Raw genomic sequence first — 21,570 nt, 5'->3', positions numbered from 1 at the left:
GGTCCTGCACAGCTCCCCCACTACTGAACATCTGTATCTTAGCTACATATGTTGATATCTGAATTTTTGGTTGGTTTTTCCATGCAATTTAGGATAATATAGGGAAGAATTTGGGAAATGGCATTTTCTTTTGTGTGTTTAGTTAGAGCTTTAGCAAAACCTTGAATGCTGCTTCAGAAAGAGAAACCTTTCCATATTTTGTTTTTAGGCCTCTTTGTAAACATTCCTTGGGAAACTGAGTGGAATAACACACAATTTCCCAAAAATAAAGCAAATTTAACCCCCTGAACACTTCAGCTTTGCATTCTAGACGATATTTTTTCAACTAACAAGGTTTCACTTCTTCCATGATAAAACTTCTGACTTCACCTAAGCCAAGGTGCTCCCAAGAGGATGGTGAGACCCATTTTGTTAGGAATAACCCAAATCCTTTGTTTCTTTTAACAGATCCTTGGAAGACCCATGGAAAGGCAGTTTTTCAGGAAACATCTGAGGAATGTTTTCAGCAGAGCTGGAGAGGAAACAAGGTGTGGAGGCAACTCTGCTTGAAGAACCTGGATGGAACCCAACTGTCCCTGCAGTCGTGTCCTGCTCTGCTTCTCCCCCTTTCCCTACATCCCCCAGCTCCTGCTGCAGCTGGAATTTCCTGCAGCCTGTCCGTGGCACCTTCCCAACCTCATCCTGATGAAGGATCCACATAAATAAACCCCTGCAAGTGTGGGCAGAGCATTTCCACCCACGGGAAGAGCTCACGAAATACACGAGCAAAGTGTTTGCATTCATCTGGCAGCTGTTTAGTGGAACAACAAGAATTCTATCCTGAGAAACAATGATTTGATCTTCCCCAGAATTCAGTGAAATCCAGGGAACATCTCCCCTCCAGCAGGTATTGAACAAATCCAGCAATTCCAAGTGTTGTCCCAAGAAAATCTATTTGCTGCAGATCTGTTGATTTCCTCAGCTGAACTAAACCACCCTAAGAAGGTCACTAAAATAATTACCCCAAATTTCTGGTGTGCTCCCATTATTCAGTGAAATTCATTATTCAAGGTGGTTCATCAGGTGAGTGTGCTCTGAATATTTGTTCCTTGCTGGACATGTGCCACTGGGAAGATCTTGGAGCTGGCAAAGGATCAGTTAAGGGACCCTTTTTTTTTCCTCTTACCCTAATGATCACATTTTCCACTCCCTTCTCCTCAAGTGCCAGCTAACAGGCAGCCAGGATTGCTTAGCAACCCAATAACTGCTTTTAGCCAATTTGGGCTCTGAAGGAACTTCTTTATCCTTGGAATTCCTAAAAAAAATTATCACTGTAATTCCTGAAATGATTCTAGACTGGTGCAATAAGCTTATCCTATTTTATGTAACATCCACCAATCTCTAGCACAAAAATATTCTCAGAGATACCTGGTAACTTCAGATACTTTTAAAAAAGAGAAATCAAATTAAGTGTTAATAAAATTTACATATGATCAAAAAATCCAATTAAAATATCTTTTGCAGAAGTATATATCCCCTAGTTCTCTGTATTCCCTGTTTATAGCATTTTTAGTTCTTAGTTTCTGGATATAAAATTGTAAAGGAAGGTGAGAGTTATAAGTTCATTGTAATCAAAATATTTGCTTTGTGTGTCTGACTGTTTAGGAGAAAAAATTTTGAAGTACCACAGCCAGTAAATAAAGCAGTGACCTTGATGGAAAAGATTTTTCTTCTGAAGACTGATCATCTCTTCTCCTCCTTACTAACACTGAACTCTTGGCCACTGGAGTTGGATTTGGGGACATGTATAAAAAAGATTTTTTTTTTTTCTTTTTTGTCACACGCTGGCAGCTGCAAACTCTGAATAACAGGTTTGGGAAAGAGCACTGGTAAAGAAACAGGTGTTGGATTACACCCAGCTCTGCAATAGGGTTTGCTGCAGACTGAAGCAAACAGATGCTACTTTACAGAAAAGCTGAGTGATAGATGTCAATGTCAAGCAAAAACTACTTCAAAAAGCCTGACCTTTATTTTCCCTTCTGGTTTGTACTCACACCATGTCAAAGAGAAGTTTTTTTTAATGTACGATTACAAAAAATATTACTTCTTAAGCCTTTGTGCTCCAAAACGCTCAATATGGGATCAAGTGTTCACATTCACAACATGAATTTTTGACTGCTACTCTACACCTAATTAATTGTTAATGATGACTTGAAAAGAACTGTTTCACTGCAATGATTCTGCTTGCTTTTGTAAAATACTGAATTAATTTTTGCAGGCAAAGGTAAGAGGTTAAGTAATACTGATGCTTTGTGCAGGCTGCCCTGGAGCAGAGGCTGGACAGAGCTCCAGAATAAAGCAGGGATTTATTCAAAGCATCTCCTCCATGGATCCACCTTGGGCAGCACCAGAGCCCAGCCAGGGCTGCACCCAAGATGAACCAAAATGGCCCCAAAATGCACGGCCGGGCACGGGCTCTGTCCCTGGGATCAGTTCTGCTCCATTTGCATCTTGCAGTTCATTGTCCCATTCCAGCTTTAGCCCCTGCAGTCCCATCCTTGTTTTTCTCTCTCCAGCCCACGGGGTTTGTGCTCTGGGGCTGAGATTTGGATCATTTGTCCTTGGTGCCCAGCTGGAGCAGGAATTGTTTTGTCTCCCTGCTCTGTGCACAGAGCTCAGCATGCCCTGCTGTGAAGCCCAGACCCACCCACTAAAGCAGCACAGAATGGGAAAATAGAAAAACAGAAACCTGAGGGATCAATACCTGGTGCAAGAAATACCCTGGTGATGGTGCAACTCAAGGCAGGGTGTGAAGAACTGCTCAGGACATGCATTTCCACACTAAAAGGAGTTTATTTCAGAGAGAAGACTTACTGGGCTGGATGCTGAAGGCGAGTTTGGTCCGAGGGGTGATGGGGGGCGGGCTCAGCTGGGAGCTGGGTGACCCTGGGGACACGGAGAATCGCCGCTCGCTGGACATCACGTTCAGCACCTGGCTCTTGGGTCTCTGCGGCCTCAGGGGGCTGATCTGGGGGACACAACCAGGGAGGGGGGCAAGGAAAGCAGAGAAATGAGTGTCAGAGGTGGAACTGCCATGGTTTGATGCCATACAGGGTGACAGCAGCACTAACAGCCAATATTGCTGAGTCCCAGCTCCAGGGTCCTCCCTTCTCCCAGCCTGGTCTGGATTGCTGAGCTAATTCCCCAAACACTTGTTTAGTAACACCCGAGGAACTTTAGAGTCTCACAGCACATTACACAGCACTCAAAAGCTTTATTTTTTCTCACACATATCTCCTTTCCTGTTAAAATTTACCTCTTTAACCATTTAACCAGGTTCCTGCTTCCCACATCCTTTCAAGTGTATTTTTAGCAGAATGGATAAGCAAAGCAAATGCTTTTTCAGGGGCAGATAATTACAAAAAAGCAACTCAGGAAATCAGGTTAATTGGTGAAGGAAACACACCAGAATCAAGAGAAAAACCAACCGGAGGCAGGTCCCCAAGTTAACCCACTCTTCATCAAACTCTCTTTTGATGAAGACATCACCTGTCTAGAAACACTTTCTTGGTGGCTCCTGATTGTGCTAATATTGAATTAATTGAAATCTCTCTTTTTTTTTTTTTTCCCTCTGGCTGCTTCATAATCCATTCAAATTTTCCATCAGCAACCCTCAAAAGATATTTGTAATCTGATGGGCAACTCATGCTTTAGTTAAGGCAATTCTTTTTACTGAGTTTAATTCTGAGCTCTTCTGATTTCCCCATTCACCACCTCCATATTAACAGGAATCATAGTGGAAAAAATGAAGCTTTTATTTCAAACAGATCCCAGAAAATGGAGCAGCAGCCTGAAGTTAAAAGGGGAATTACTCCAAGGTGCTGCAGTGGGACAAAACAGAAAGTGCCAGGAGCAATCCAGGCTTTTTCAAAGGATTTCGTCATTTCCCAATGTTTGGATTTCTATGAAGTATGTTGGGAAGGAGAAATCTGAAATTTTCTTTTTAGAAAACAAACCCTAAAAGGCTTTGCATCAAAGATTGTGCCTGTGAGACCCTTCTACAACAAATGAATGACCAAAAAGTATGAACCTTTTTTTTGGAAAGCTCATCAAGACCTCAGGGTGACCTCTAAGAAATTGTTTTGATGCTAAAATAAAATTCTAGAGATTCCAGAGGTTTCTGCTCTCCACATCCTTTCAAGCATATTTTTAGTAGAATGGATAAGCTAAGCAACCACTTTTTCAGGGGCAGATAAAAAAGCAACTATGGAAAACACGTTAATTGGTGAAGGAAACATGCCAGAATCAAGAGAAAAACCAACTGGAGGCAGGTCCCCAAGTTAACCCACTCTGTAATTACTGAAATAAATAAATGTGAAATCAATGTCAACTTCTCCTGTGATTGACAGCTTGGGGCTCCTCTGAGAGCTCCACACAAATCACAGATCTGCAGAGGAATATGAGCTCTTGGGAGGCCACCAATCCATAATGAAGCCATTGCTAATTTTTCCTGGTCTAGCCAAGGGCAGATCAATGGTGAGTGATGTTAGACACCACCAAATCAATAAAACACAGCCTGTTCTTCTGATTTCCAACTGCAGCCTCCCAGGGCTCTGCTAACTACCTGGCCTCAGAGCTGGCTTTGCTCTCAGCTCCTGGGATCAAAGTAAACAAGGACAATTTATGCTGAAGAAGTTGATGTGATACTTAAAAGAAGATAATAAATCTGTTGGAAATGATGAAGATATTACTGGTATCTTCACATACTCAAGTGCTTGATTTATCTTTGTTGTTTTATGTAATTAAGGCCTGGGGTTTGATCAGTCAATAAATTCATGGTGAGTGCAGTGAAATTTGAGGAAGAGTATTTAAACCATTCAATTAAACAGACTCTGAATGCTGCTTTTCCATGCAAACCTAAACACTCCATGAAATAATTCTGCAGTTTTAGAATTTCCCCATGTTCTTCCACGGTGATTCATTTGATTGGAAAAAAGAAGAGCCCACAGAAGACTGGAAACACTCATTTCTTTACACAGCAGCATTATTGGGAAGAGCAGCAGGAGCTCTGCAGAGATAGGGATGGCCACTGGCCTTTCTCTCACATGATTTTCTCTGGAAATTTGTCTTCTGCTGTAAAATCCCCAAATATTTCAGAAGTCAGAACTAAGAATCTGTTAAAAAAATTCACCAAATAACTGAAATGTTTTAACCGAATGAGTGACAGCACAACGAGCTGTAAAATTCTCAGCACAATGAACCCAGTATCTGTAATAAAACACTTAGTAACTTAAAGTATTAATTACTAAAATGTCACTTTAAAAACTTTTTAAAGTTTAATTTCCATTTCTAGACAAACCTGTACTCCCAAGTTCTCTTTTTTAAAAAATCCAACCCTTATTTTTTTTTCTTAACCACTTTTAATCTAGCAAACTTTCTTCTTCCAAGTTCTTAATGCAGGAAAAAGCAAAATGCCTTTTTCTCCAGACAGCACGGTGGTAGGAGTGCTTTGGGAGTAATTTCAGCTTAAAAAGGGAACTTGCACATGAATGTTGAACACAGGGAAAGCTGAATTCCTACCAAATTTCCCTTCACATCATTAACAGGGGATGCCTCCAGCACGCAAAAATTTTTAGACAAATTTTATCTTTAAACTCATCCTTGATTTTATCTGTTCAAAATTCCAGACGACAGCAGTGGGAATCGGGCAAGCGCTTGTGTAAACTGATCTCCAAAGAGTTTCTTCTGCTTCACCTAAAAATGAACCCCACTCCCACCAAACGTTCCAAATTGACTCAGTCGTCTTGGAGCTCATCAAAGCTTCTGCAGAGGCTGAAAAGGGAGAGTTTTTCTCTCAACAGCAAACTCCTTTTCATATTATTGATCTGTGGACTTGAAGAAGCTCAAAATAACTGTAAGTAACCAGTTCTGACATTTCATCTCCCTCCCTCTCCATAACCAAGGGAATATTGCTCACACCACTCAGCCACTGAAAGCTCCTGACTGGGAAGATTGGAAGAACTTGAGTCAAACCATGTTGGGCTTTGCTCCTCAGATGCCAAATGGGAATATGCCCTGAGGGGTTATTTTGCCCTCCTTTCCAGGCAGAATTTGCATTTTTTCTGTCATAAACTTTTCCAGTGTCCAAGACCTCTGAGAGCTCCCAGTTTCCTCCCAGTGACACCAGCCAGCTCCCCAGCATCCTTGGATGCCTCCCAACTGCTCCAGCTGACTCAGCTGCCCTGAAATGCAATTTCCTTCTTCTGTGAGACTCCACCAGCTCTGCTGGTCTGTTTGGGATCTGGGAGATGCCATTGGAAGTCCTGCCATGGTGATCCCAGTCCTCAATCAGTCAAAACACAACTGCTGCAAGGTGCAGAGAGAAATGCACGGCAGCAAAATCATGAGACATGGAAATCTGTGCAGGGGGAATCTCCATTTAACCAAAGCAAGGCTCATGCAATACTGAAGTCAATGGAAAAACTCATTGGTTTCAAAGTTGAAGAGCCTGAAACCCTCAGATGGGATTTTATTGGAGTTTCTGACTGGGCACATTAAACACAAGAATTGATTTTTCAGGCTGTCCCAAGACAACTGTGAGAGATTAACTCATCTCTGAGTGGAAAAGGAGGGCAAAATCCAGAAAACAGAGGAAGTGTGGCTGAACATGTAAATATCTTCCTATAAATACCAAACAGAAAGAATTAAAGGATCCAGTTATCACAGGTGAGAAAGTTTCAAAATCCAATAACAATGACACAGCACCAACAAGACTCTGCTGAGTGCAAAGCTGGCTCCACAAGTACTTGTGCAGCTCTTGAAAAGAATATTCCATTTATTTCTGGGAGGCAATTTTAAACTCTTGGCCTCCAAACAGGTGTCCAGGCAGAGATTTGGAGGTCACAGTCAGTTCACACTCCCCCTGCTCCAGCTTTAGACATCCCTGCTTTCAATTTCCCAGCTCCAACTTCTCAGGTTACCTAAGCCTTGAGGACAGTTCCAGTGAATTAAATCTAAGCCAAGAAGAGAGGGTTTAAGGGAGATATGCCCTGGTTTTAATATCCTTACACACAGGAACTGCTCAGGATTTTCTGCTCCAAACAGCCCTTCAAGGACACACAACTGCTGACAGAATGGCCTTGGAATGTCCCACCAAACACTCTCCTGCAGTGAAATGTGGGCAAATCCATCCCAACCTACTGGGAAGCAGCAGTTCCAAAGGCTGCTGGGATGGCAGCAATAATTTCAGCTATGCTGTGCCATCTGCTCCTTTGTCAAACAGTCACCCAGAGCTTTGGGTGAAGATTTTCAGAGGATCTTTTCCCCACTGTAAATCAAATCTGTATTTTTGATTCATTAGCATGTATATTAACACTCTGGTGTATCCCCTCAGAGTTATTTCTGGCCTACAAAGGAACTAAACGGTAAAAATCAACATTTTGATTTCAAAAGAGAGAGAACATGGCTCAGAATTAGATAAAGCTTTCCTTGCTAATAAAGTTACCGTTTCTGAAAGGATCACTGCTTCAGCCTGCTGCAGAGAAATATCAGTAGATTTAAATTCTTTATCAAATATCTCTTGATGCTTGCTGTTCCTCTTCTCCTTCTTCTTTTCCTTTTTATCTTTATCTAGGTCATCCTTGTCCAATTTATCTTGCGACCTAGAATGCATCTTTTTTGGCAGGAGGGGCTCCAGCACGAACCTAAGGAAAAATGTTGTTGCTCAGATCAATAAAATGCTGTTTTCAAAACAACTAACTTTTATTTACATATTTCCCAAAGTCTCGCTCGAGTTAATGAGGCTTTGCTAATCCAGGAAAACTCATTAGAGGGAGAAGGAGGGGGCAGAAGGTCACACAATCATAATTGTCTTATAATAAAAATTACTGCAGGACTGCTGGAGAAGTGGAGCTGCAGATTTCCCTGCTCTGCAGTAAATTTATTGGTTTCTGGCTGCACAAACTCCTGAATTTCACATAAAAAATGGGTTTTTCATTCAGCACTGCCACTCTCCATGCTGTGGCACCTGGAAACTCCAGTCCCACCCCCGGCCATGGACAGGGACAGCTTCCACTATCCCAGGGTGCTGCAACCTTGGACACTTCCAGGAATGGAGCACTATTGGCTAGACAAAGTATTTTAGGATTTATTTTTTATTATAAAGAAAAAGACCACTAAGATCACACCTAGACAAAATCAAACTGGCAGATTTTAAGACTCTCTCAAACCACCACATTATAAAACCAAAACCAAACCAAAATTTCCCAAAGAAGGACATTTTTAGCCCTGGAAAAGCATTTCCCATGCCATGGCGTGCATGCAGATACAGGCCACAGTCTTTGATGTGAAATTCCAGAATTCATATTTCAGACAATTTGCACTGACATTATCCTAATCCCCACCATTAGCAGCAATATCCCAAATTATTGTTATTTTTTGTTTTGTTTCCACTCTATATCAGCTCCTTTGATGGGAAGATGCTCAAAGCAGCACCTGCATCAGCAGCCCCTGAGCCATTTCCCAAATCCTGAATGCCATGGGTTGGGAACAAACCCACAAGTTTATCCATCCCATTTTACAGACAGGGAAAAGGAAAGGCAACAATTTGTCCAGGGCCACAAAGAGCTTCAGTGACAGAGCCCAGAGCAGAGCCCAGCTCTCCCAACACCAGGACTTTTTAGGAACCTGAGCTGTGTATTTTGGACTGGGTGATGCCAGCACCTCTGAGGCCAACTGCAAATTCACAAGAGGAATTTCCATCCTTCAGACAATGATTAATTGCTTCCCTTCCAAGCACTGTATTAGGACTATTAATTATTTGGATTATTAATGTATCTGTGCTAAAATGGGTCAGCACACTGTGCTCCAACTGGAAGCACTTTGGGACTGCCAAGAGCTGAGAAATCCCACTGGACCCAAGGATTCTCCTGCTTCCAACCACTGAGTGCAAGTGCTCACATTTGTATTTCTAAGTCCCATCCTAAGCAGGGAATAAATCCAAGTCTCTTTTTTGAAGTCAGTTTTATTTATACATAGAGCTGGGAGTTGTAAAACACGTCCCATGTCAAAATCTGCTTTGAGTTTTTGCTTCTTTAAAAGAAAGGACATGAAATAGAAACTGGGTGATTTGATAAGACCACTCCTTTAGCTTCGTGTTTAATTGTTTTTTAGCTTCATCTGTATTCTCAAATTTAATTTATGAAGAGACATGGAAAGACAAGTGGAGAACTGACCATAAACCCCATCAACTACAGTAGGAACAGGAGGAAACTTCTGCCAGGCCAGCAGTGCCAAACAACCAACATGATTTTACAGCCACCTGAATTTTTGAGGTCTTTCATGATATTATTTATATCTGATGGTTTTTCTTCTCCTCCTCCTGATTAAACAAATGAGGGGTATTTTCAGGGCTCCTCAGTGACAGGAGTTGTTCACTCTATTGTCCTGCACTGCCCTGGGCTCAGAGCAAGAGCTGAGCTGCACTGGGGATCTCTGTGGGATCTTTGTGAAAATACACCCTGAGGAGACTCAGATCCTCAACAACTGCCATGTGACACCTACCACAACACAGCTGAGAGGTGAGCCTGAAGGAAATAATACCCAATGATAAAGTAAAATGCATTTAAAGATTTTGAAGGGAAAACCAGAAAGAGGCAAGGGAAGAATCAATAATTTTCTTCTGAGATAAAACAAAGTTGGTCACTTACTTGGGATGGTTTTTCTGCCCAAGTTCCAGCAAGACAACTTTGTTCAGAATTAGTCAAAACTCAGGGTCTCTGCTGTCCCACATTTACAGCAATGTGTGAAAGCATCCCAGAGGGCAGTGGAATGAGAGCTGAGCTGTGCACAGCTCCTCCCAATGACTAAATAAACTCTTTGTAATCAAGGCAAGCATCCTGCTGGTCCTTAGGTGCTGGGTTTAATTTTGCTTGATCCCTTTAGTCTCTAGTCAGGTAATAACTCCCCTCTGAAGGTGCACAGGAGTTTCCAGCACATCCCTGTAAATCAGCAGCCCTTCAGAAGGCTTTAAAAAAAACTGCTGCCTTGGTCAAATATTGCATTTCTGGATTACAGGGGTGCCTGAGGGGAGGAAGAGAGAGAAGGGACTTCTGAGGCTGCATGGAAAGCCCAGACAGCAAACAGATTATTTTGTTCTTTGAGGGATGTGACTGTGAGACAGGGCTTATCAACAGAATTCCCAGTTCTCATGTGAAATATCTTGATAAGTCTTGAAGTACAATCTTGCCATAAGCAGCTTTTCCTCTGGCAGCTGGAGTGAGCAGCAGTGATTGAGCAGTCAGGCAATCCTGCCCTGAGCTCCTGGGACAGGGCTGGCTGCACACACGGCCTGCAGAGCATCCCTCCTGCACTCACACACCTGAGATACTCCAAAAAGGGGGAACTGATCTCCTCATTGGGGATTTTTGGTGCTGTTTGAATGCTTAGAGGGCAAAAAAGAACATTGTATTTATCTAGGTCAGAGAACAAGAGACCTTGAGAGAAATGTCTCTGTAGGTTGGAGTTTTTTAGCCAATTTTAGGCTGTCACTTAAAAAAATAATGGAATAGTTTGGGATAGAAGGGACCTTAAAACTCTACCAGTTCCAGGGGCAGGGACACCTTCCATCATCCCAGGTGCTCCAAGTGTCCAGTGTCCAACCTGGCCTTGGGCACTGCCAGGGATCCAGGGGCAGCCACAGCTGCTCTGGGAATTCCATCCCAGCCCCTCCCCACCCTCACAGCCAGGAATTCCTAATTCCCAATGTCCCATCCATCCCTGCCCTCCAGCACTGGGAGCCATTCCCTGTGTCCTGTCCCTCCATCCCTTGTCCCCAGTCCCTCTCCTGTGGAAGAGGTTTTACAGCAACTTCTGAGAGCCAGGAGAAGTTTGATCCATGTTTACCTCTGAAAGAATTTTTTACCAAGGTTGTTGACATGGAAACCAAGAAAAAGGATAAATAAGAGAAACCTGCAACTCCATTCCAATGAGCACTTTCTTTGTCTTTCCTGACCAATGAGTAAAGTGTAAATGTATGAGTTTTGTAAGAATGTATAAAAAGCATGCATGGTACAATAAAAACAGTTTGAAGCCTTCTGAAAATGGAATGTGTTGCTTTGTGTTGTCTCCATCTCAACTACGATATTCTCCAGCTCTCCTGGAGCCCCTTAAGGTGCTGGAAGAACTCTGGATCTTCCCTTCTCCAATTAAACACCCCCAGCCCTCCCAGCTGTTTCCAGCTCCAAAATCTGGGAATGCCAACCACCCTCAAACCCCAGGGAGCATCAGGGACAATCCCTGGCTGAGCATCCCCCACCCCACAGACCTTTGGGGACAATCCCTGGCTGAGGATCCCCCACCCCAGGAAGCTTTGGGGACAATCCCTGGCTGAGGATCCCCCATCCCAGGGAGCTTTGGGGACAATCCCTGGCTGAGGATCCCCCACCCCAGGGGATATTTAGGGACAATCCCTGGCTGAGGATTCCCCACCCCAGGGGATATTTAGGGACGATCCCTGGCTGAGGATTCCCCACCCCAGGGAGCTCTGGGGACAATCCCTGGCTGAGGATTCCCCACCCTGGGAGCATCAGGGACAATCCCTGGCTGAGGATTCCCCACCCCAGGGGTTTTTAGGGACAATCCTGGCAGGGAGCCCCACTCACCCGTCGGAGCCGGGCCGCGAGGGAGTGCTGTCCGAGGAGAGGGAGGACACGGAGGCCACGGAGAGGGGCCGGGATGAGGAGGGCATGGTGAAGGAGCGCACCATGGAGCGCGGCCGGCTGCCCCGCCGCTCCTCCAGCCCCGACAGCTGCGGCCAGAAACGACACAGGTTACTGCTTCATCCAGAAAAACCCCATATCTGTTGTAAAAGGCAAGCCTGACGAAGGGGAAAAATGCTACATCTGGCTCCACTGATATCAGAAGGCTAAATAATTACTTTATTGTACTATATTATTCTATATTATATTACACTATATTACATTTCATCTAAACTGAACCTGCCAGTTCATCTCAAAAACTCAACTCAACTGCCCGGAATCTCGTGACTGTGAGCCCACAGTCCTGACACACACACCTGGATTCAACTGGTCAGTGAATCAAAACACTCACACCAGAATCCAATTATCAATTCCCTTCAGGTAAACAATCTTCCACAATGCATTCCACTTGTGGACAACAAGAGAAGCAGTAAATGAGATAAGAATTGTTTTTTCCTTCTCTGAGGTTCAGAGGATGTGAATCCCAGAAATAGCCTTGGGAAGTTGGACCTTTCTTTTCTCTTGGCTACAAATATCCACATGCCAAAGGGAACGGGGGAAGGTTCCATGGATTTTCTTCCAGGTAGAGTTTGGTAGCATTAATGAATTAATAACAACCAACACCTCATGTTACCAACAAAGAAATAGGTTCTAAAGGAAATCCACCCAAAGGACAAAAAAAAAAATACTTAGGTCCTCACTGGCAGATGTATAATTTTAAGTATATTCCAAGAATTCCTTTGTTCCAATGGTATTTCCATGCTTTTTTTACATTATGCCTTTAAAAAAAACTGTCTTTTTACATATAATTTTTAATCCATCTCTGCCATCGTTGTGACTGCCCAGTCGATATATTTCAAAGAAATGGACTTCATTAAAAAAAACCCAAAAACCCAAAGCAAAAATCCACAAAGAGAAACTTTACGTCAAAAATATCAAGAGAGCCAATTTACAGAGTGACACCAGGTTAAGAAGAAAATATATTAAAGTTTTGGTTTTGTTTCAGACAATTTCAGAGTTCTGAATATTTCTCCAAGCTTTGTTAGTCATTAATAACTGATATATGCATAAAATAATTGAACTCTTGCAGTCAACAAATAAGAATCTCATGCTGTTTAATTACAGGTATATTTTCCACCCTGTCAACTACTGGTAAATTGGCCTTGTACAAGGAAGACAGAAGAGATAAAACTCCATCAATCCTGAAAATTCTTACTGGTGGGTAGAGTGAAATTAGAGAGATAACACCACTTTCCAGTCATCTCCTTGATGATGTAAATGGATATTACTGAAGTGACTGACATGCAGGTATCATTAATGTTAATTACTTCTGTTCTCCCTGGGAATAAATTACTGTTTGAACTTTTCCCTGAATATATAAATTCATAAGATGGGATTTGAAGGACCACAAACAGAACATCAGTTAAAGGATACCACAAAGGCCGGAATGTTCCCTGTAAGATCTGCGTCCCCATTAAAAAAAGATGTCATTGCTACAGAATTAATTAGGGTGGAAAAGTCTTCTGAGATGGAGTCCAAGCTGTGCCCAGTGCCCACCTTGTCCTCAGCCCAGAGCATGAGTCCAAATCCACTGATTCCTTGGACACCTGCAGGGATGGGCACTGCAACCCTCCTTGGGCAGTTCCTGAGCCCCCTTTCCATGGGGAAATTCCTGCTGTGCCCACCCTGAGCTGCCCAGGCCCGGCCTGAGGCCGTTCCCTCTGCTCCTGTCCCTGTGCCCTCCTGGCAGGAACTGTGCAGAGCCACAAGGGCCCCCCAGTCCCTCTTTTCTCCAAGCAAAATAGGATCTTATAATAGCACCCAATCCATGTATTTTTGACTGAATTATCAATTTTATCCTGAATTAAAAAGCTATTTGCTTTGTTTGTTCTGACCTTCACACTCAACACTGAAAAGCAGAACAAACCTCCACTGGAAACACCATGAAATTCTTGGCTTTCCCTTAAGGATGAAGCAGCAACTGGAAATAAGTTGCTGGAATGAGAAAAGCATGAATTTCAGTCCTTCTAAATCCATGAAGTAGGAGCTGTCATTTTCTTGCCTGCCTACCTTTGGTGTAGGTACAAGCACACACTACCATAGAGCCCTTCCCTAAAGGAATTCCACCTAGGGAAAGGTGACATTCAGCTCTGGAAGAACCCTGCTAAGTGCCCATTTTTAAACTCATTTTTGTAACCCAAATCCTTCAGAATTGAAGGATTATCTTGACTTTCAAGGAACAGACTCGGGCAGTTTAGGAATTGCTCCCGTGCTGGGAAATGAAAGCACTGAGGCTTCCTCAGCATCTCTCATCTGCTCAGTATTCCATAATGTGACGATGACTGGGAACAAGCAGGAGCTCTTCATCTACACTGCTCTGTTAAATCAATGGAATCATCACACAGGAATAGAGAGTTGCTGTAATTCAAGGGAATTCCTGATATTGGGGAAAGGAGAAGCTGAGAGGGAACTCACGATGGCGCGGACGCCATACTGCTTTTCCACCTTGTCCTTCAGCTGCCTGAAACACGCCTCCATCCTCTCATGGAACGGCCTCAGGGCCTCTGTCACCTTCTCCCCGTGGATCCGGATGCCTTCGGCCAGGAATGGGATCTGGAAAGCAGAATTTGGCTGCTCCACCCTGCCCAGCCCCTCCTGAGCCAAGGGACAGGGCAACGCTCCCACAGCAGGGAAAGAGCTTGTGCAGTAATAATAATAATAATAATAATAATAATAATAATAATATTAGCAATAAGAGCAAAAGTAACAGTAATTATAACACTAATAATAATCATTAAAATAATAACAATAATAATAAATAGCAACAACAATAATATTAATAACAAGGATTATTATTATGATCACAGTGACCATCACCATCATCATCATTATCATTCCTTGCATATGATGCACGACAGGATCTAAAACCCTGTTCTCCAGGATTCCTTTTTTTTTTCTGTCAAACAAAGTCCCTTACATTTAATTCAGCCCTAATTCTGCCCAGAAATCCCATGCTGGATTTATCCCACAGCACAAACCCTCCTGTGATATTCCATTCTCAAGCCCCCACAGATTCTGTACTTTAAAACACCAAACTGATGAATGATGAGTCTCACACCAGGTTATTAATACCAAATCCTTTCCCAGTTCCATGAGGATAAAACCCTGAAGACAAAAATAGTTTATGTTTTTCTTAATAAATGCTCTTTCTAAAGCTGCAAATGAGCTCCATCCTTGGACAGATATATATTGCAGAGCAATATTTATTAATAAAACATACAGTTTTAGATGCTGTATAGTTCTCCTTAGAAAAAAATTATTTTATTTTCTCTGGGAAGAAAACAGAAGAGGGAAAAAATTAAATTAATTCTCTTTTGTAACTGAAAATAATCATTTATCTTCAAGGCTTCTGTCACAAAATATCCACGGCAGCACAGGATTATATAATTAGTTCCTAGTGTGGAGGTGTAGCTGACCTTTGGAAATGTTTTAAGAGAGACATTTTCATTCCCACAGCTACCCAGACACACCATTAGAGTTTTCTACCTCCAGCTCAGGAAAAATATTTCCTCTTCCAGGTCCGTTTCAGCCCACACAGTGCTCTGATTCTAACTCAGATATTCTCTGCAGCAATCAAGCTAAGAGGCTTCTTCTTAATAATTCATAATTAAATCATAATACTGATTAAAAACAGATTTTTCTAATAAGACTGAGCAGCAATCAGAAGGAGCAGCTTTATCAGTAAGGAAAATAATAAATACACAGATGAATTACAGGTGAACAAACTCGAGAATCTTATCAAGATGATTTGGCACTATGTAAATGGACAGAGGTGCTTCTCCTAAAAGACTACAAAGAGAAGAATAATGACTTTTTTTCTTTTTTTCCCTATGTAGTGGCTTTATGTATAAGCATATGGATTTGCACTTGACAAAAATTAAACTTGAAACCAGAAAGTCTTCCCTGCTCTCAATAAGTCAATGAATTTCTAAATTTACATAATTACCAGGCCACACTGTGACCCTCCTGTTTTGGAGGGATAAATGCTCACTTGGCTCATTTATTTTAAAGAACTGTTGACATTGGAAATGGATTTTTTTTAAAAAAAACCCTAGAATTACCAAGGTGAAGCATATGAGCCCATTTTATGGGTAGAAAATGCACTGAAGAACCTGTCCTGGGGATCAGCCACCTCCAGGCTGGAAAGTCAAGAACAGGAAGTTAAATGACATTATTTGTAGGGAAAAAATGTGGGGGGAGGGAGAAGGAGAAGAAGAAGAAGAAGAAAAAGAAGAAGAAAAAGAACGAGAAGAAGAAGAAGAAGAAGAAAAAGAACGAGAAGAAGAAGAACAACAACAAGAAGAAGAACAAGAAAAAGAACAAGAAGAAGAACAAGAAGAAGAACAAGAAGAAGAAGAACAAGAAAAAGAACAAGAAGAAGAACAAGAAGAAGAACAAGAAGAAGAAGAACAAGAAAAAGAACGAGAAAAAGAAGAAGAAAAAGAATAAGAAGAAGAACAAGAAGAAGAAGAAGAACAAGAAGAACAAGAAAAAGAAGAAGAAGAAGAAGAAGAAGAACAAGAACAAGAACAAGAAGAACAAGAAGGCCATGGAGGAGGAGAAGAAAAAGGAAGAGAAGAAGGGAGGAGAAGAAAAAGAAGGAGAAGAAGGAGAGGTTTGTTAATCTTTTACAGAAGTTGCAATCCAGGAATGTCCCATGGCTTTGCCACAGAAGAACATGAGGCTGCTGAGTCAGGATATTTGGCCTCCCTGTCCAAGACCACTTAATCCCTAAATGTTTATCAAGTGCAGGAAGAACCCTCCAGCTGTTTTACCACTTCTGCTTCACCTTCTCCTACCAACTGCCAAACTCCTCCTGTGTCTCCTTTCCAGACACAGGGAAATGTGCTGATGCCTGACATGGAATTTGACACCTGTCAGAGGCAGAATTTTGCCACATTCAGGATATTCCCAATTAATGTGGCCTTGAAGAAAGGGCATTTTCTTATTTCATAACTCTGTTCTTGGCTGATTTTAAAATTTTATAAAGTTCCACTGCAACTTGAAATTATTCCCTGATTTGTTTCCCCTTTTTGTTTTATTTTTTTTTTAAATCTTGATCTGCTCGGCTGAAAAGACTGAAAAAAATGACATTGATTTGAATTATTAAACTAATCTTTGAAAACAATCTTTCAGAGCAAGGGGATCATAAAATATGAGCATAAAACCTGAGTTTGGTATGCAGCAGTTCTTTCATCTCTGTAGAAGGAGCACAAGGTTTTGATTTGCTGTGGTATTTTTCTGTTTTGCTGTGCTGTAAATACTTTAACTAAATTCAGAGTGACTAATGTCATCAATCATTCATTTCTCTGCCTTAATTTCAATCAATCATTTCATTATCTTCATGTTAAAATGAAAGATCAGCTTGAAATGGTGCAGTTGCATGGGAACATTTTTTGCCTAAGTTGGAAAAGCACCAAGAAGGACAAAAATGGACATTGCTTTGCTAATGGAATTTATCTGAATTAATAAGAGACAGAAACAAAATGTACACTTGAAGTTCACAGGAATTATATGAATTATGAATTATTAATTCCACAGCACAGTGGAGAAAGGTAAGGAGATGAAAAAAATTGAATTTAACTGGTCAGCTGGTAATACAATTGTCAGGTTCCTATTTCATATACCCAATTGCTTTATGCAGCAGGGAGAAAATTCCATGTGATTACAGAACTCCAAGCCCCACATCATTGAAAAATGAAATCTCCTTTTTGCTTTCCATCCCTGTCAGCCCAGGATGAATTCAGCTCCCTCAAAGGCTTCCATACACATCCCTCTCCCAATATTTGGGAGCTGACTCCCACCTGGCTGGAAACTGAAGTAATTTGAGAGGAATTTTAAATTTTAGGATCCCTTAAATGTGTATGAAACATCCAAGGCAATTTAAAAGCACTGAAAGGGCTTTTAGTGACTCTTAATTTTCAGATATAAAAATAAATGTTGATCCCTTTTCTCTATTCTCTTGGTTCCTGTTGTTCTTGAAGTACAAAACCGATGGGAAATCATGTGTTTAAAAGCCCCGAGTAATTACAATACAATGTGATCAGCTGCCATAGCTATTTTCAAATTGTAATACCATTTTAATACACAAGTGTCACCAAAGTGAGCCTTTGCTGATGGAAAGTGTGTTTGGAATTCATTTGAAGTATCACTCTCAGAGGCAAAGACACAGAGCTGACACCAAGTCAGTCTGCTGGGACCAAATTATTTTCCTCTATAAAACTTAAAGCTTATAAAATCTAATCTTTTCTAAAAGCTCACAAGAAAATAAATTTAAAAATGCCTTTTTTATTTTTGTCAGACCAAAAGAGTTTTTTACTCACTGATAGTTTTAGGGCCTTCAGAGAATATTCTATTTTTGAATTCTGTAGCTTTGGCTCTACTACCTCTAAGACTGAAATCTACGGAAATGTAAATTATTCCCTTTATTATAAAGACAGAACTGAATATGAAAAGACAATGATTCACTTTCTTTTTCTGTGGGAAAAAAAAATTATTTCCAATCAACCTGGTATTTTTTAAGTTACCATAAAATTATACTGAGACCACAGAAAAATGTCCAGTATGCGACTATGGAACAAAACTGGAATTGTCTCTTGTTTGCCCTGAAAAATATTTTCTCATCTGATACAGATGGGAGATTGTCACTTATTGTGTTTACAAAAAACAAAAGAAACAAGAAAAAAGAAAATACCTTGATCATATTTGTTCGCAGCAAGTTTATCAAAACGAGCAATTATGTCAGATTTGAAAAGATGAACTTTAACTCAAGCTCCAAGACAGATTTAAATGGCAAAGAAATGTATCCAAGGTGAGGATAATGTCTGAATTTTCTCCAAAGTGACACCAAGCTGTCTTTCCACAGCAGCTGCCTCTGCCAAACCTGACTTCAAGTTTTTTACCTGCCAAGCAATCAGATCCTTCAGCTTCTCAATCTTGTCATGATCCTCTGGATGCTCGTGCATGTATTTTTCAGTAAAAAAAGCCTAATTGAGAGAGAGAGAGAGAGAATGAGCCATTATTCAGAAAATGAAACATCCACTACCAGAGGAATGAGCTACAACAAAGATAAATTGATCAACTTAAAACTTCTGCTAAGTAACAGCTACAAGCACAAAGTGAAAATCGTGGAATCCCAGTGATTTGGGTTGGAAAGGACCTTAAATCCCATCCAGTGCCATCCCTTGGGACACCTCCCACTGTCCCAGGGTGCCCCAGTGTCCAGCCTGGCCTTGGGCACTGCCAGGGATCCAGGGGCAGCCACAGCTGCTCTGGCAATTCCAGCCTAGACAGGAATTCCCAATTCCCAATGTCCCACCCAGCCCTGCCCTCTGGCACTGGGAGCCATTCCCTGTGTCCTGTCCCTCCAGGCCTTGTCCCTCTTGTCCCCTTGTCCCCAGTCCCTCTGCAGCTCTCCTGGAGCCCCTTCAGGCCCTGCAAGGCCACACTGAGGTCACCCCAGAGCTTCTCCTCTCCAGGTGAACAATCCCAGCTCTCCCAGCCTTTCCTCCTAGCAGAGCTGCTCCATCCCAGCAGGGCAGGGAATCCTGGCGGAATTCAGGGAATCCTGGTGGAATCCAGGGAATCCAGGCGGAATTCAGGGAATTTTGGTGGAGTCCAGGGGATTCCTGGTGGAATTCAGGGATTCCTGGTGGAATTCAGGGGATCCTGGCGGAATTCAGGGGATCCTGGCGGGATTCAGGGGATTTTAGTGGAATTCAGGGATTCCTGGTGGCATCCAGGGAACACTGGCAGAATTCAGGGGATCCTGGTGGCATCCAGGGAATCCTGGTCAAATTCAGGGAATTTTGGTGGAATTCAGGGATTCCTGGTGGAATTCAGGGGATTCCTGGTGGCATCCAGGGAACACTGGCAGAATTCAGGGGATTCCTGGTGGCATCCAGGGAACACTGGCAGAATTCAGGGGATCCTGGTGGCATCCAGGGAACACTGGCAGAATTCAGGGGATTCCTGGTGGCATCCAGGGAACACTGGCAGAATTCAGGGGATTCCTGGTGGCATCCAGGGAACACTGGCATTACCTTCTCGTAGTTGGCGAAGCCCCCCATGACAGCAGGGTCCACGATGCCGTTGAGCAGCATGGACAGGGGGTTGATGGGCAGGTTGGGGTCGTTCAGGTGCTGCTGCACCATGTTATTGATCTTGTCATTGGTCAGCTGCATGGTTTCTATGGCATTTTCCAGCGGGCTGATCTCCACCTGCAACCCAAACAAAAGGAGATTTCAAACCAGGGGCGGAGTTTTTAACCTGCTCAGCAAAACCCCATGGGCAGAAATGCTCCAGGCCTTTCAGAACTGAGGTTATTGGGAATTTTTGACCAATCATGACCAGAAAGGGTGACTGAGGTATGTGGTATCTCTGTGCTGCAGTAACTGATATGATGATGGCTATCAGTGCAGGAAGTTAACTGCATTCTGCTGCTGCAAGAGGGATTACATCCCAGCACAGCATCCAGAAAGGCTCTGGCAGCAATCACGTGAGGTTTTTTTGGAGGATTAGGGAGAACATCAGAGATTAAGGGTTGGTGAGTTTTAGCAGCACAAAGAAGATCCAGCTTAACGTAACAGTAAGAAAGAAATGATAACTTTAACGTGGATTTTCTGATGGAAAATGTAATCCTAAGCCGCTCAAAAATCACAAAGATATTTTTGCAGTGATTATTTTGGTGTGTTTCCAAGGACAGTGAGTTGAATATGTTGATGAGATGATATCTAAACTATTTGCTGTGCTTTTTCCCAAGAGATCACATTTTCTTCATCTGACCATCGAGAAATGAAGGGAGAAATTTTCCTTCTACCTGGACTTCAATGAAGAGTCACCTCAGATGCCTTCACGGGGTGGATTAGCTCCTATGCTGTACAAAACTTGCTTTATTTTAACTGACTGACCTCCAGCTACTTTTTCTGCCCAGCCACCATGTCTTTCAAAAAGTTCATGTTGAAAAAAAACCAGTATTAAAACATTTTAAATATTAGTGAATGGGCTGAAAATCAGTAACTTGCAGTGACCCAGAGTGTAGAGAGTCCTCACTGGAAGCCACAGCCTGCTTGTATTAAAAAAATGATGTGGAAGGGAGAGGAAAGGAAGGTTAATTGAGGCCTGTGAGGAAAATGCAAGTGTATATTTGATTACAGTCTCATTTACATAAATGCTACATAAACAAAGCAGCACTTCTACCTGGCTATCAGTTACTTACCCTGTTTCTGAGAACCACTTATAATCAAATCTCTTTAGTTGTTACTCTTACACCTGCCAGCTGATTACATCAAGGATGTTTTAATTAGCATTTTGAGCAGCCTGCCTGCTGAATGATTCTGGAAGGCAGGGAAGGAGCCCGGTGCTTCTGCTGGGAATGGGGAGCAGGCCAGGCTCGGACAGAGCCCAGCCTGCCAGGGGGAATCTGGACTGGGGAGTGAAGCCACATCCAGCATCTGATTGGGCAAAACTGCTGGGAACATCACAGGCTAAATTTAGCATTCTGTCACTTGTATTAATGGCCTTATAACTATGCAATAATGTGTTGATGAACCATTGCTTTTAAAGCTCTTGAGCATCTCCAGAAATTAGCACTCATTGAGCTGACAGCTTTTTGACTTTTCTGTAGCAGCAATCATGGCTTTCTTTCTCATTCTCCTTTCTTTTACTACTCTTGTAACACTCCCTCTAATTTTTTAAAAGCAGATGGAGAATTGCAGTTGCCATCTCACTACTACAAACTGGGCTTTGGAACCTGGTGAAAGCTATTTATGATAAG

At 42.2% G+C, this 21,570-nt stretch overlaps 1 protein-coding gene across 2 annotated transcripts in view; it reads right to left on the bottom strand.

Moving 5' to 3' along the window:
- The window catches only part of DOCK1 (dedicator of cytokinesis 1), a 278,458-nt gene that overhangs the window by 14,837 nt on the left and 242,051 nt on the right, over nucleotides 1–21,570 (bottom strand). For both annotated transcript variants that reach the window (XM_071446428.1, XM_071446429.1), the window contains exons 45-50: nucleotides 19,838–20,014; nucleotides 18,698–18,781; nucleotides 14,211–14,348; nucleotides 11,640–11,785; nucleotides 7,484–7,682; nucleotides 2,854–3,007 (exon numbers count right to left, since the gene is read on the bottom strand). In XM_071446428.1, coding sequence (XP_071302529.1) covers nucleotides 2,854–3,007; nucleotides 7,484–7,682; nucleotides 11,640–11,785; nucleotides 14,211–14,348; nucleotides 18,698–18,781; nucleotides 19,838–20,014 — 898 coding nt within the window. The remainder of the gene's footprint in view (nucleotides 1–2,853; nucleotides 3,008–7,483; nucleotides 7,683–11,639; nucleotides 11,786–14,210; nucleotides 14,349–18,697; nucleotides 18,782–19,837; nucleotides 20,015–21,570) is intronic.

This window comes from Agelaius tricolor, unplaced genomic scaffold (assembly GCF_023055355.1).
Source record: "Agelaius tricolor isolate 1412-34295 unplaced genomic scaffold, bAgeTri1.0.p SCAF_22, whole genome shotgun sequence".
Taxonomy (NCBI): Eukaryota; Metazoa; Chordata; class Aves; order Passeriformes; family Icteridae; genus Agelaius; species Agelaius tricolor.
Note: the sequence above shows the minus strand (reverse complement) of the source record. Positions and strands in the feature narration are given on the sequence as shown.